This window comes from Carettochelys insculpta, chromosome 3 (assembly GCF_033958435.1).
Source record: "Carettochelys insculpta isolate YL-2023 chromosome 3, ASM3395843v1, whole genome shotgun sequence".
Taxonomy (NCBI): Eukaryota; Metazoa; Chordata; order Testudines; family Carettochelyidae; genus Carettochelys; species Carettochelys insculpta.
In genome coordinates this window covers 117,325,931-117,340,041 of record NC_134139.1, presented here as the reverse complement: position 1 = coordinate 117,340,041, position 14,111 = coordinate 117,325,931, and the positions used below count along the sequence as shown (strand labels likewise).

General features: G+C 43.6%; 1 protein-coding gene across 4 annotated transcripts in view; it reads right to left on the bottom strand.

Moving 5' to 3' along the window:
* FAM184A (family with sequence similarity 184 member A) overlaps positions 1-14,111 on the bottom strand; it is a 161,097-nt gene that overhangs the window by 91,438 nt on the left and 55,548 nt on the right. For all 4 annotated transcript variants that reach the window (XR_012645058.1, XM_074990667.1, XM_074990666.1 and 1 more), the window contains exons 4-6: positions 8,339-8,520; positions 7,104-7,301; positions 3,729-3,851 (exon numbers count right to left, since the gene is read on the bottom strand). Coding sequence is in view for 3 of the 4 variants with exons in the window: in XM_074990667.1 (XP_074846768.1) it covers positions 3,729-3,851; positions 7,104-7,301; positions 8,339-8,520 (503 nt within the window). In the remaining variant the exon portion in view is untranslated. The remainder of the gene's footprint in view (positions 1-3,728; positions 3,852-7,103; positions 7,302-8,338; positions 8,521-14,111) is intronic.

Here is a 14,111-nt window from a genome sequence, read left to right as displayed (position 1 = left end):
GAGGAACCTCCTGGAAGGTGGATAGTTCGCTCTATGGAAATACACGTCTTGTAAGTCAAGAATGGCAAACCAGTCCCCTTGTTCCAGCATTGAGATAATTATGCCCAGGGATATCATATGAAACTTTATCTTTTTCACAAATTTGTTCAGGTTTCACAGATCCAAGATTGGCCATAGTCCCCCTTTCGCTTTCGGGATTAGGAAACAACAGGAATAAAATACCTGCCCCCAGAATTCCTGGAGAAATTCCTCTACAGCCCCCTTTTGAAGGAGGGCCCCCACCTCCTGCCTGAGAACTGTCTCGTGAGAGGGGTCCCTGAAGAGGGACAGAGAAGTGGGGTGGGAAGGTGGGGTAGGAAGAAAATTGGAAAGCATATCCTCTTCCACTGTGCAGAGGACCCACTGGTCGGATGTTATGCTACACCATGTATGGTAGAATGGGGATAGAGGGGATGAAAATAAATACTGAGCTGGAACTGTGGGGGTGGCCGGTGTGTAGCTCCCGACCGCCCCATCAAAACTGGTGTTTAGACCCCAGTGGGGCTTTTTGGTGGCTCTGGTCCTGTGTCTGGAGGCCCTGATGTCTCCTATTATGGCGGTCCCTTCTCCTGTTCCCATCCCGCTGTTGTTGTGGGAACTGTCTGAACTGGGGCCTTGGGTAAAGTGTCTTCTCTGGGTCGCCAGTGTATAGAGACCCAGAGAGCATAGGGTGGTCCGTGAGTCCTTTATACTATGAAACCTCTGGTCAGTGTTTTCCGAAAATAGGGAGGGGCTCTCAAAGGGGAGGTTCTATATGGACTGCTGCACCTCCTGTGAGAGTCCCGAGACCTGAAGCCATACCCCACTTCTCATGGCTACACCCGAGGCCATGACCCTGGTGGCTGCATCGGCTGCATCTAGGGCAGCCTGTAGTGCCACTCTAGATATGAGTCTATGCTCCTCCACCAGGGCCATAAATTCCAACTTGGTCTCTGGTGGGAGCAGCTCAGCGAAATGGTCCATGGAGCTGGCCGTATTGTACGCGTACCAGCTAACCATGGCTTGCTGGTTAGCAATTCTCAACTGGAGGCCCCCTGTAAAATAAACTTTCCTACCATACAAATCTAATCTTTTGGCCTCTTTGTTTTTAGGGGAGGGCCCCTGGACCCCCTGCTTCTCCCTGTTGTTCACAGCATCCATGACCGGGGAGGATGGGTGAACACATATTCATTTCCCTGGGCTGGGACAAAATACTGGCGCTCATTTTTCCTAGCCACGGGCAAAGCTGAGGCCGGGGTCTGCCACACTGTCTTTGCTGTTTGACAATTGTCTTTATAATGGGTAGTGCCACCCTGGTCGGTTCAGACATTGACAGAATGTTTGTAACAGGGTCTATTTCATCCCTGACCTCTCCCGCCTGCACACCCAGACTCTGGGCCACCCTCTTCAACAACTGCTGGTACGCTCCTCCATCCTCCAGTACCAGGGATACAGAGATCTAGCGACCGTCTCATCTGGTGAGGACGAGGACAAGGGATCACGCCCTCCAAGCCTACCAGTGCAGGGAGTTCCTGCACTTCCATTTGGGTCCCCAGCACCGTGGTTTGCGGCACCATGCTCAGTGCCTGGGTTGTAGGGCCCCCAGTGGTCTCTGGTATGGCACCATGAAGATGGGGCCACTCTGCACCTGGGACAGCACTGGTTCTGTCGGTGCCAGTGCCCACTGCACCACAGACCCTGGTGCCTGCAGGGCTGATGCCCACGCTTGGGTCAGTGCTGACTGCACTGGTGCCGGTGTCGATGACTCCTGCTGCTCTCTTGGCAGGGCTCCCAAAGCAGCGGTCGGTGCCAATCTTGGCACCTGAGGTGTGCCAGGCACCCTAGTTGGGAGTCCCACATCCCGCCCGTGTCTCATGGATCACCCACAGAGTCCAGAAAGGACGCTGTAGGGCACCTTGGGGGGGCCTTTGCCACTCCCCTCTGAGGGGCACTGGGGGTGGTGTCAATGTCCACTACGTCAGGATGACCTTGTACTCCCGCTCTGAGCTGAGCTGGAGTAAAAAGAGTCCAGCTCTGACACAGACTCTGACAACCACAGCGGTGCCGAGGGTCCCATAGTGCCCACTGGTTCTTGCGTGCTCTGCACCATCTGTGAGGCACCGAAGGAGGTGACCGCTTGCAGAGGTCTCACCAGCGTCAGGAATCGTGCCGGAGTCCCTGGAGACTGTTCAAGTGCCTGAAACTGGGGCGACGAAGGCTCCCAGTGTGGCATCTGCGGCGGCATTGTAATTTGCAGGAGGCCTTGTGCAGCGCTAAAGGCCTCCGGTGTCCAGGGCAGTCTGGGAGAGCGCAGACTACCACCTCACACTGGAGACAATGCCTGCACTTCGTGACCCCGGTCATGGTGCGATCTGGCGGACTCCTCTGAAGTTTGCCTTCGTCTCCTCCTCTCTTGGGATCAATCCCAGTCCAGTCTTCTCTTCTTGTGAGGCACCGGGGACTGGCTCTTATGGCGCCGGGAGGCGCTATGCGCAGAGTCCTGCTCTGGGTGCCGGGACCTTTCTGACAGCACCAACGGTGCTGGAGCGTTCTACACCAATGATACAGCGCTCTGAGTTCAAGCCTGAGAAATGTCCAGGCACAAGGTAGATTCCATTAGTAGAACCTTCAGCCATTGAGCTCTGTCTTCTAAAGTCCTAGGCTTGAAGGCCGTGCAAATTGGGCAGAGCTCCCAGAGGTGTGCCTCACCAGGCCAACTCAGGCAGGCCCTATGCGGGTCGCTTTTGGGCATTCACTTGCCACATTCTGAACAGGTTTTAAACCCTGGGGAGCCCGGCATCGAGGGGGGTTAAAGACCCACCTTGGCTCACTAGGTGCTAAGAAGAACTATTTACCTATGAAAGATAACTAACTAAAACTATTTACAGCTAATTAAAACAATAAAGGCTACCAGCAAACACTCAACAATGAGGGAGCTCCAGCAACCTACCGCACGGTGAGAAGGAACTGAGCAGGGGGCAGGGCAGGCGTGCATATATGGGCAGCCATATGGACTCCACTCCAGGGGCGCCGCACTGACCCTAGGGCTACCAGATAGGGCAACTGGGCATGCGCCCAGCACACACCCAAATTGGAATACACATGAGCAATCATTTGAAGAAGAACTGACTGAAATCACCACTTTCCCACATTTTAAATATAAACAAAAGCTATATCAAGGTAGCCTCAAATACATTACTATATATTGTATTATAATGAATAATTACTGGAAATAAGAATTAAATTCTTTTTTCCAGAAAATGTTTAAAAAAAGATGTGCGTGCTGTGAAATTAGCCACAGTTTACAGTAACCACATTATATTAAGTTAGCAAAAAGATTGACCTTTCCCTTTTATTACCTGCATAAGTATTTTGTGCATGCAAGTTTAGTAAGCATTTGATTTGCACAGGAGCACAGTAGAGGTAAAGGGAGCTCTTTACATGTTACAGTTATGTATCTTAATTTCTCCTCCTTTTGCTACACTAATTTGTACAAAAATATATTGTAAAAGAAAAAAAAATCATATTGTGACAGAGGTCAAGGGAATTATATCTGGGAATGGAACAATCATGTTAACCAGAAAAAAGCCCAACAGCATGGGTCCAGTCTAATAGCCGATTCATAAAATCAACTATATAAGCAGTCATTACTGATTAAATGTAGGCTAATGCATATCACAGTGAGCTGATCAGACTAAGAAAAATCCTACCTCCTGATTGGCTGAAGTCAGCTTTGTCATCAGTTCCTCCCTTATATTTTCCAGCTGCTGTCTAAGCTGATTTTTATCCCCTTCCAGATGTAGTTTCTCCTTTTCAAATTGCTGCTCCAATTCCTTAATAAAACAGAAAAACAAAGTAGAAAAATTACATTTTAATAGGTCCCCATTCCCAGGGTAAACTCACAAGGGACAATCCACAACTAGCAGAAATCAGGGCAATCAAGCCAATTAAAGCACCTGGAGACAATTAGGAAGTTTACAGGGTCAGGTGAGACTAATCAGCACACCTGGGGTCAATTAAGAATCAATTGAAGACTGGTTAAAAAATACACCTCTTCTGTTAGCTCAGTATGCACAAGGCACTGAGGAGAGATGCACTGTGGAAGATCTGCCAAAATGATCACTGAGGAGCTAGTTCTTGTGGAAACAGGAGTGGCATGCAAGCCATGGTAGGGGCAGCTATGGGTAAGCCATGACAGGAGGCACATCTTCCCAGTTGGAGTGTGGTGGGGCCGGAGCGCTGTGATGAAAAGACACTCCTTCAGTGAGAACTGCCCCCTCCTGGGGTGGGTAGTTTGGCCCCTGAACCACATGAGAGCCCTGAGTGCCTAGACAAGCACAGTGATGGGGGTGGCACCAGAGACCCCAGATGCAGCGAGCTGGGCAGCGCCAGGGTCGTGTGAACCCTTGGTGGGGAATCTTTGCGGCGCTGTCTGAATACCACGCTGTGCTCTGATGCCAGGGGCTTGGGCTAAGCAGTGTCTCGTTGCCACTTCAACGCCTTGTCCGGTGCTGTGCGAGAATGGAGCAGTATCTTAGCCCTGGACTTGTTCAGTGCTGTGTCCAATGCCTTGTGAGAGTGGTTTGGAGACTCGGAGCAGTGCCACTTGTGCCACCCAGGGACAGGGTCTTAGTTTTTGAGGACCTCTTATTCCCAGGAGTAGAGACGGCTGAAGCTGGTGTCGTCAAAGGTTCCAAATGCTGGCAGCTCGGCTCCAAGAGCACCCACTTTAGCCGTGTTGGCTTAGGCAGTGCCAGGGACATCGTGGAAGTGTTTTTAACTGGCATGACCCATGATGATGGCGCTGGAGGCCTGGAACGTGCCAGGGAACAGTCTTTGGGGTTGGGGTGTCTGCCAAGGTAGAGGGATGGGCTAGTTCTGTACCCTTGGTGTCCCGTGCCAGTTTTTCAGTGGAGGACTGCTCCAGGGCCATTGGTTGGAGGAACTTTTCTTAGAGATAAGTTTTGAGACTGTTGGTTCAGTCCCTCCTGGCCCTCACTGTGATGCTGGAGCAATGGGTACAGGATTGGGTTTGGTGACTCTCACCCAGACACTTAATGCAGGACGCATGGCTTCCCTGCATGTTGTGCATCACTTGAAGCCCAGCATAGCAATGAAGCAGCAACTAATTCTAACACTAAGCTTCACTAATTTTCTTTTTTTTCTTTTGTGAACTTTAACAGGAGAAATAACTTGGATAGGGAGAACAAACACTAACTATCTAACAAATTCTTTTGCCTTTCAGCAAGAGAGAGTGAAGCTCCATCTGCAGCCAAGGACAGTAAAGGAGGAACTGAGGGGTCTGTGCACTAGGAAGTGCTATTGTGCATGCATGGTGCAGGAAACCACGGCTATAGAAGAATCTCTGAGTGCCAGCACAAGGATGCACTGACAGCCAGAGGAGAGCACCCACGGGAAGACTACTCAATGAAGAAGTAATTATTTGCTTTTATTCAGGACTGGTAAGGCCACACCTGGAGTATTGTGTACACTTCTCACACCACCACAACCCCCATTACAGAAAGGGTGTCAACACCCCCATTACAGAAAGCATGTGGATGCTTTGGAGGGAGTCCTGTGGAGAGAAACAAAAAAATTAAGGTATTGGAGCACACGATTTATGAGGAGCGGCTGAGTGATTTGGGTTTATTTAGTCTACGAAGGAGATGTGCTGGTGAAGGAGGGGGATTTGACAGCAGTCTTCAACCACCTAAAGGGAGATTCCAAAGAGGATAGAGAGAGGTTGTTCTCAGCAGCGACAGGTGATAGAATGAGGAGCAATGATTTGAAGTTGCAGCAGGGGAGGTCGAGGCTAGGGTTAGATGTAAGGAAAAAGTATTTCTTCAGCAGGGTGGTGAAGCAATGAACTGGGTTACTTAATATGAAGAGTCTACCACCAGAGCTAGAGATTTTCAAGTCCCAGCTTGACAAATCCTTGGTTAGGATAATTTAGTTGGAATTGGTCCCACTTTTGGTTCTGCTTTGGTCTTGATGACCTCCTCAGATCTTTTCCAACCCTATGATTCTATTTCTCTATGGCCCCTAAACAATCACTAGATGGCTACAACTTTCAGCAACAATTTTATTTGTCTCTTCTCTGCAAGTATAGTGACTTGGTGAAAATATTTTAAGAACCCCATGTGTTCTGAACATCTTCCAAAAATCAAAACTAAAATTTGTAAGGCCAACAGATAAACGAACAAAATAAGTACAAAAATAACACAAAGCAGATAGGTGCATAGTATAATTGACAAAACTCTGCAATAATTCACTATCAAGCCTAAAACATTTCAACGGGCCAAATCCAAAAACAGTACAAGACAGACAATGAGAAAATATTGGAAATACTCACTACAAAAAGAAAACTACTTCAATCAGAAATTATTAACCTGAAATGTTATTGTTCATAACAAGAAGAAATATATTTTAACAGACAAAAACCCTTGAGCTTGAAGTTCAGCACAGTCCTACAACTATAGATTTGGAGTGCTATCACAAACACTTTCCTTTCACTGTGTTCCATGCAGCCACTACTGAACAGCTGGATCCTCATCTCACTGACTCAATGGAAAGTCTCTCAGTGACTTCACTGTTCTATGGATTAGGTCCATAGTTTTTTCCCCAAGCTCGAAGCTATGCTGAAATTAACTGTATTTAATGGACAAAACAGATTGCTTTCATCTTGTCAAAAATATGTTCACTTTTCTACTAAAGTTTGAAGAATAATTTTTAACATGCTAGTTTCCCTAACAGTAGAACTGCCACTATGACTCTACTGTATTAATCAACAAGCCAGTTATGCAGCTAGAATTGCTATATCACCCACAATTTGTCCATATGTCATTTAGTAATTACGATGTGCATGTTTCTATATAAAAGGACCTCATAGCACTGTAATACCTTTCGTTATTCTTCACAAATGCAAATGTACCAGAGTCAAACCCTCTTGGAAGGACAAAAAGAAGAAATGAATGAAACAAGGGAATATATATATATGCAAAATCCATATGCATACACCATTTTCTCATATTTTGGCTTAACATCTTTTCTTACTTGAAACATGGTTTGTTTTCTTCCTAACTCACCAGTTGCAGCTTTTTCTTTTCCTTGGCAGCATTGCTATGTGCAGCCTCAATTGCGGTGTGGTGTTTCCAGGCCAGTTCTTCCAAGGTCTTAGAATGAGCCTCATTTAACTGTGCAGCCTCCCCTTCCAATCTGGTCTGTAGCTTTATCAGCTCTTTCTCATAATACTCCCGTTGTGTTTCCCTCGCTTCATTTACCTTCTGTAAAAGCCAAACAACAAAAAAATTCCAAATTACCTATTCTTAAGTGTTTGTCTAGTTCAATAAAGAGAAAAAGGAAACTAATGAAATTTTACACAGATACAGTCTTTAAAGTGCTACCTGACTGCTTTTTTGTTTTGATACTCTAACACAAGTATGCTTCAAGTGTACATAACATAAACATACTTAAATCAGAATATACCAACAGGTGTTTCAATTATAGGTTAAGTTAAAATCTGTTTTCTTTTTTTGCTCTATTTTACCTGATAAAGAAACAGAAAATAAATTTCAGATCTACAGACAGCATCCAATTCATTAGTGTCTAGGCTACACATATGGTTTTGAAGAGCAGTCCTTTCTTTAGTTATGAACTAGTACTGGTGTGTAGTGAGGCAAGGAAGAAAATCCTTACTATGACACCCTCAGGACAAGTCAGAAGGAAGGTTGTACCAACAGCATAACATAGTTTGAAGCAATGTGATTCTGGATTCTATTAATTATCATGATCTTAACTAGCAGGAACAGAAATAAATAGATCATTATACAATAGCTCCAGTTTTAGTTTTCTATGTTTGCCTTGTCATGGGCCCACTGGATACGTGCATATATATTCTCAGGACCTACTGATTTGCAATTTTTCCTTGACTTCAGTCCCACTCCCACCTCTGTGGATGCACTCTGGGAGGTGGAACACATAGGAAGATTAATGGCAATATGTTTCAAGAAGCAAGCAGTATAATAGAAGCCAGAAATTAGCACACGGCTCCTCTCTGTCTTCATCTCAACTGAAACTATCACCTTCAACTCTACAATGCACATGATCTGCATTAGTAACTTGAAAAGTTATAAGTACCATTTGTGCCTCATGTGCCATATTGCCATTAATCATCCTATGTGCAACGTGCTACCACTGCTTCACAGAGTCTCTCCAGTCTTTTAAAAGTGTTAAAATATTTCAGAATTCACTAACATTTCCAGCTAGAATTCTAAGGCTTTTATATGTTGGTGGTCTACAATAGAAAGAACAAGGTATTTACCTTTTCCAGTGCCAGAATCTGCTGCCTTTGTCTTTCATCCAGACTTTGTGTTTTGTTGTGCAACAGATTTCTTTCCTCTTCCAGCTGAGATAGTTTCTCTTTTAATCTAGATTTTTCTGATTCTAAATCTCTTATTGTAACTTCCTGTGTCATCTGTGTAGCTTGAAGAATTCCAATGTGACCTACAAAAAGAAAACAGCCATTAAAATCTCATATCTGAAAATTATTCATCTACAACCGGAGTCCTTACAAATGGACTCTGCGCATTTCCACCAAGGTGATGTTCACTGATGCAGCTCTGGACTGGGGAAATTTCTTGCAGCAGTTCCCACGGGAGTGCGCTCCTGCTCCTCCTCTGTCAATGTCCCTGAACATTTTGAAGGCAAGGTTGTAAAGAGCTGGGGGAATGGTATTCTCATTGCCTTAGTTCCTTCTGCTGCCTTTGCAAGATTCAAAGGTAGTTATCACTCCAAAGAAAAAGGTGAGGAAAGCTGGAGTGTACATGGAGAGTCCATCTCAAATACTTCTTGTTGCTGGTGCAAGTTCCTTATTTCAAAAGGGCTCAGCACATTCCCACACATGGGAGAGTTAGATAAGCAGTGGCACAATTGCTGTAATTTGAGATGTAGTGTCTTAACTGAACAATAATTATTGTACTGAATTACCAAACTGAACATCTGACTCAGATGCTAGATCTAGTGAGTAATGCTTCATGAAAGTGTGAACAGAGCTCCAGGTTGTATCTCTTCATGTTTCTAAAATTGGAATAACCTTGAGGCATGCAGTGGCAATCATATTTTCCATTGAAAAAGGGACAGTGGTATGTTTATAGTTTTTTGCCATACAAAAAGATTTCCTCTGTACTAACCTAACCTATTTAGACAAATGTTGAGCTGCAATTATGTTTCCTTCTTATTAATATCCCTCAAATGAACTAAAAACTGTTGACAAATATCAGAGCGGTAGCCGTGTTAGTCTGTAGTTTCGAGAACAACAAGAAGTCTTGCGGCACCTTATAGACTAACAGATATTTTGGAGCATAAGCTTTTGTGGGCAAAGACCCGCTTCATCAGATGCATGAATGGGGGGTGGGGTGGTTTCAGAGGGGTATTTAAAGAGTGACCTCCCTTTTACTTGGACCCTACTCTTTAAATACCCCTCTGAAACCATCCCCCCCCCCATTCATGCATCTGATGAAGCGGGTCTTTGCCCACAAAAGCTTATGCTCCAAAATATCTTTTGGTCTATAAGGTGCCGCAAGACTTCTTGTTGTTCTCTAAAAACTGTTGGCGACTTTTTGCCATGTAGGGCATGAAGATTTGCCTCATCTGAATCAGAGGCTCCGTCTAGACTGTAGGCTTCTGCTGATGAAACTTGTCAGACAAGATATGTTGGTTGGAAGCATTCTGTTGACATCCTTGTACACCTCATTACAAGAGGAAGAAGGGATGTCTCAACAGAGGGAGTTTCTCTGACATTTGGCCCCTTGTAGTTGGGCCAAGTGTTGGAAAAGCCTCTTCCAAGAGAAATGTCAGCAAAAGATATGCAAATTGTGGTGCACAATTTAGGTATTTTTTGCTGATAGTTCCCCACAGTCTAGACACATCCAGAAGGAGGTCTAGAAAAGAACACTACTTAGTTATTGATTAAAGTCTATTACAGCTTTGGGAGGGAATTTAGGGTGCAGATGGAAGACTGCCCCTATGAAAGACAGTGAAGGGTGGGTAAGATATCAGGACCTGTAGTTTGCTTATACTTGTAGCAGGTATGCTTGCTGTAGTAAAGACTGTTTTGACTGAAAGGAGAAATAAGTAACCCCATAGTCTCAAAAGGTGTTTCATGAACTGAGAAAGACCCCAAGTCAGAGTTAGCTCTTTGGCAGAACATGTTTATTATTATTTTCTTGAGTGTGTCATGTGTGAATATATTAATGAGTGCATGCTGTGAAGAAATGGCTGTTAAATGGACTTTCAAGAATGATATAGAAAGTTCTAACAGCTTTAAGTGAAGTAGGTATTCAAGTACAGAATACTCAAAAGATGAGAAGATGTTAGTACTAGCCCAGATTAACATCTTTTTCCCATTTGAAATCAGAGCATTTGAGTAGACTATTTTTTAAAATGTATTGAAACAAGAGAAAATTTGAGCGTGACATTTATAAGTCTGTCACAATCCTATGGCCTATGTTATCAAGTGCAGAGAGTAAGGACCAGATGCTAAATACCTCTTTTCTTTTGGATCAGTAGATCTGTGGTTAATGGGAAAGGCTGACAGTCTCATCTGAACAGCTAAAGAAGATCTGGAAACCTTGGTTGTCTCATCTGTGCTGGGGCATTCAAGGTTATTCTTGCTTTGTCCTGTCTTAATTTTCTTATGACTCATTGGCCGTGTCTACATTAGCCAAAAACTTTGAGATGGCCATACAAATGGCCATTTCGAAGTTTACTAATGAAGCGCTGAAATACATATTCAGTGTCTCATTAGCATGCGGGCGGCCGCAGCATTTCGAAATTGACATGGCCGCCACTGTGCGGCTTGTCCAGATGGGGCTCCTTTTCAAAAGGACCCCGGCTACTTCCAAGTCCCCTTATTCCTATCTGCTCATAGGAATAAGGGGACTTGGAAGTAGCCGGGGTCCTTCTGAAAAGGAGCCCTGTCTGGATGAGCCACAAGGCAGCGAGCCGTGTCAATTTCGAAGTGTCGTGGCCACCCACATGCTAATGAGGTGCTGAATATGTATTTCAGCGCTTCATTAGTAAACTTCGAAATGGCCATTTGCATGGCAATTTCAAAGTTTTTGGCTAGTGTAGACAGCCATTGAGAAAGAATAAATGGGGAAAAGATGTAAAGGAGACCTATTCTGTAGTCAGCTAGAAATGCATCTGATATGGATCGGACCTTTACTCCAGTTCTTGGAAGAGAATTCTTTGCTACCCAATTCTCACCTTGAGACATGCAAAGGAGATTAAATTATTATGTTATATGAAGCATACAGGATCTTTGCAGGGAAAAGGCAACATGATGCATTTATTGAAAAAACAACATAAAAGGTAGCAGAATATGCGTTCATTCACACCTACACACAGTTACCAATTGACACTGTTACAGTTACCAGTCTGTGGCTTGGGCCAGTCTAATGGCCATTAGATAAAGCCCGAGGTGGGGAGCCATATTCTCTCAATTGTGCTATCTCTAACCCCCTTTTTGTGTTTATGATCTAACACCTCTAACACCCCACAGCAGACTGTACCAGAGGAAAAAACAATTTATTTTGGGCTGAAATAACTCCCTTTTATACATAAACATTGTGGAAAAAAAAGTTTAATATAAGCAAGACTACAAATAAGAACACCAATAAGGGCATGAAAGGCTCTTCTGATTTGCGCTTAGGATGCCCCAGGTTCTCAAAAAATTGTAACAAAAAAAAAAAAAGTTACATGGTGTTTTGGTAAAATAATCAAAAATGTATAAACTTTAAAACCAGCTATAATTTAATTCAAGTCTATGCATTCCAAATCAATATAATTAAACATGTAAAATAAGAGTAAAATATATTAGGGTCAGTGCATTAATGTACAGCCCCTTGGTGGTTACTTGATAACCAATACGACGCCTTCATGTCACCCTCATATCTGTGAGTCCATCAATGGCTGATCAGCCCAATTCTGGAACTGCAGGTCTTATCACAGTGAACGTATAGCTGCCCTAACACTATTTCAATAAAAATACTAAAAGTTATTCAATTTGATTGGTATCCAGAAGAAGGGTAGGTAGACAAAAGACTCCCAGGAAGGGTGCTTGTGTAAATCTAAATATTAAAAGTTGGAAGTACTGAGTGCTATAATGCAAAGGTAATGGCAAACAAATGTTTTTAAAGATTGATGTCCATGATGGAGACCAGTCCTGAATATAATGATCCATCCCATAAACATTTTTGTATTAGTTAAAATACTGTTTGTTGTAATGTGCTGTATATGTTGTTAAATAAAAACTAAATTAAAATTGAAATCATAAGGTCATATAGTAACACAATGTATTGCTTTAACATAATTGTATAAAAATGTGACTCACTCAAGAACTGCTTGTGAGGTCAAAAAGGGGGATAATGTAGCCATGTAGTTAAAATGCAGTAGTATAGTATTTGCATAAAAATATAATAATAATGCTAATAAGTATGTAATGTGTCTTAGTGTACCCTGACAGCCACACTTTTCAACTAGTTGAAAGGAATGGCCCAGTGCAATTGGTAACAGTTTCAGGAAGCTGACAAAATGACTGACAGGGTTCCTTGCAGAATCTTTCTTACCATCAAGATTTTCATAAATCTTCCTTCTGGAAGAAAGACAATGGCTTTCTAAGAATCCAGAATTATCTAATAAACTGGACAATGTGCAGGAGTTGTCATGTTTTTCCAGCTTATTCTGCATCTCAGATTCTGAAGAGGGATCATATCTGAACCATAACTACATAAAGGTCCTCCCTGAGAGGATGCTCTGATGAACCAATTATCTACATAGAAGTAATGTGCATGCCCTGTTCCCTTAGATAGGCTGCTGATGCAGGCTAAAATTTTGTGACTATCCATGTGCACCTGAGCAAAGAAAAAGGTAGAAATGGTTCTCTCATGTGATGAAATAAGGTATTTGTGATGTGAAGGTCTGATAATTCTAAAATACACTTCTTAAAAACCTGAGAGCGCCACGCCAGTCTGGAGTGGATAGGGAGGAGATAACTAAATACCAAGGATAACATATAGAATTTGAATTCTGTTGGAATTTTCTCAGGTCTAAAGTAGACAGAAGTTCTCCATTCTTCTTTGGGATCAGACAATATCTAGACTAAAAACCCTTTCCACAGAATTCCCTAGAATTTTTCTGCACGGCTTCTTACTTACATTATTAGAGTGCAGACTTCTGCTCTTAACAGACTCTTATGACAAAGTCCCTAAAAAGAGTAGGGAGAGGAAGGAGGCATTCTGTTGAACTAAACAGGATAAATTTTCTACATAATTTCATGATCCAACTGTCACAAGATGCTAGAGGCTGAAGGACTTAGAAAGTCTTTTTTCCCCATAAGATTGGATGGATCAAGATTTATCTGATACTCATAGGTGTCTCAGCAAACCTGATGCCTACACCCTAATGCACAAGACCAGGAAGCTGTTGATTTGCTCATTGTATGAAATTGAAAACTTTCCTCCCCTGTAGCCATTGCTAGGATGACAATGGTTGCTTGAACTGCCATCTCAGTCTGCAGCAGGCTATTGAGGAAGAATTCTTAGCTTCAAAGTCAAAGTCAATCTACTGATCAGATAATGGATCAGGAGATACCATAGGATCCTCTGACACAGATCTCAAGATTTCACTCCAAATACCCAGCTTCCACTTCAAACAACCATTACCAGAAGTTAAGATTTCCTCACCAGTCAGCTTTCAGCAGGATCAAAAAAGTTCTAAAAAAGACCTAAAATTCATGCCAGTTCTTAGAAAGCCCAAATAACTTAGACATGACTATAGGCAGAACACATTTAACATCTCAGGATTCCTAATTTTATTAATACAGGTTGCACCTCCCTGGTTCGGCATGATCCGGACCCTAACAGGTCCAGACCAAGAGAATTTGCCGGACCTGGGGAGGTCCAGGACTTCTGCCATAAGTGGCCACAGCTTTCCACCCCCCAGGACTATAGCCTCTGCCCAGACTCCCCAGAACTGCCCTGGGGCTCTGGACCTGGCCAGGCTGCCAGCTGCTGCTCCAGCCCCTGACTCATGGA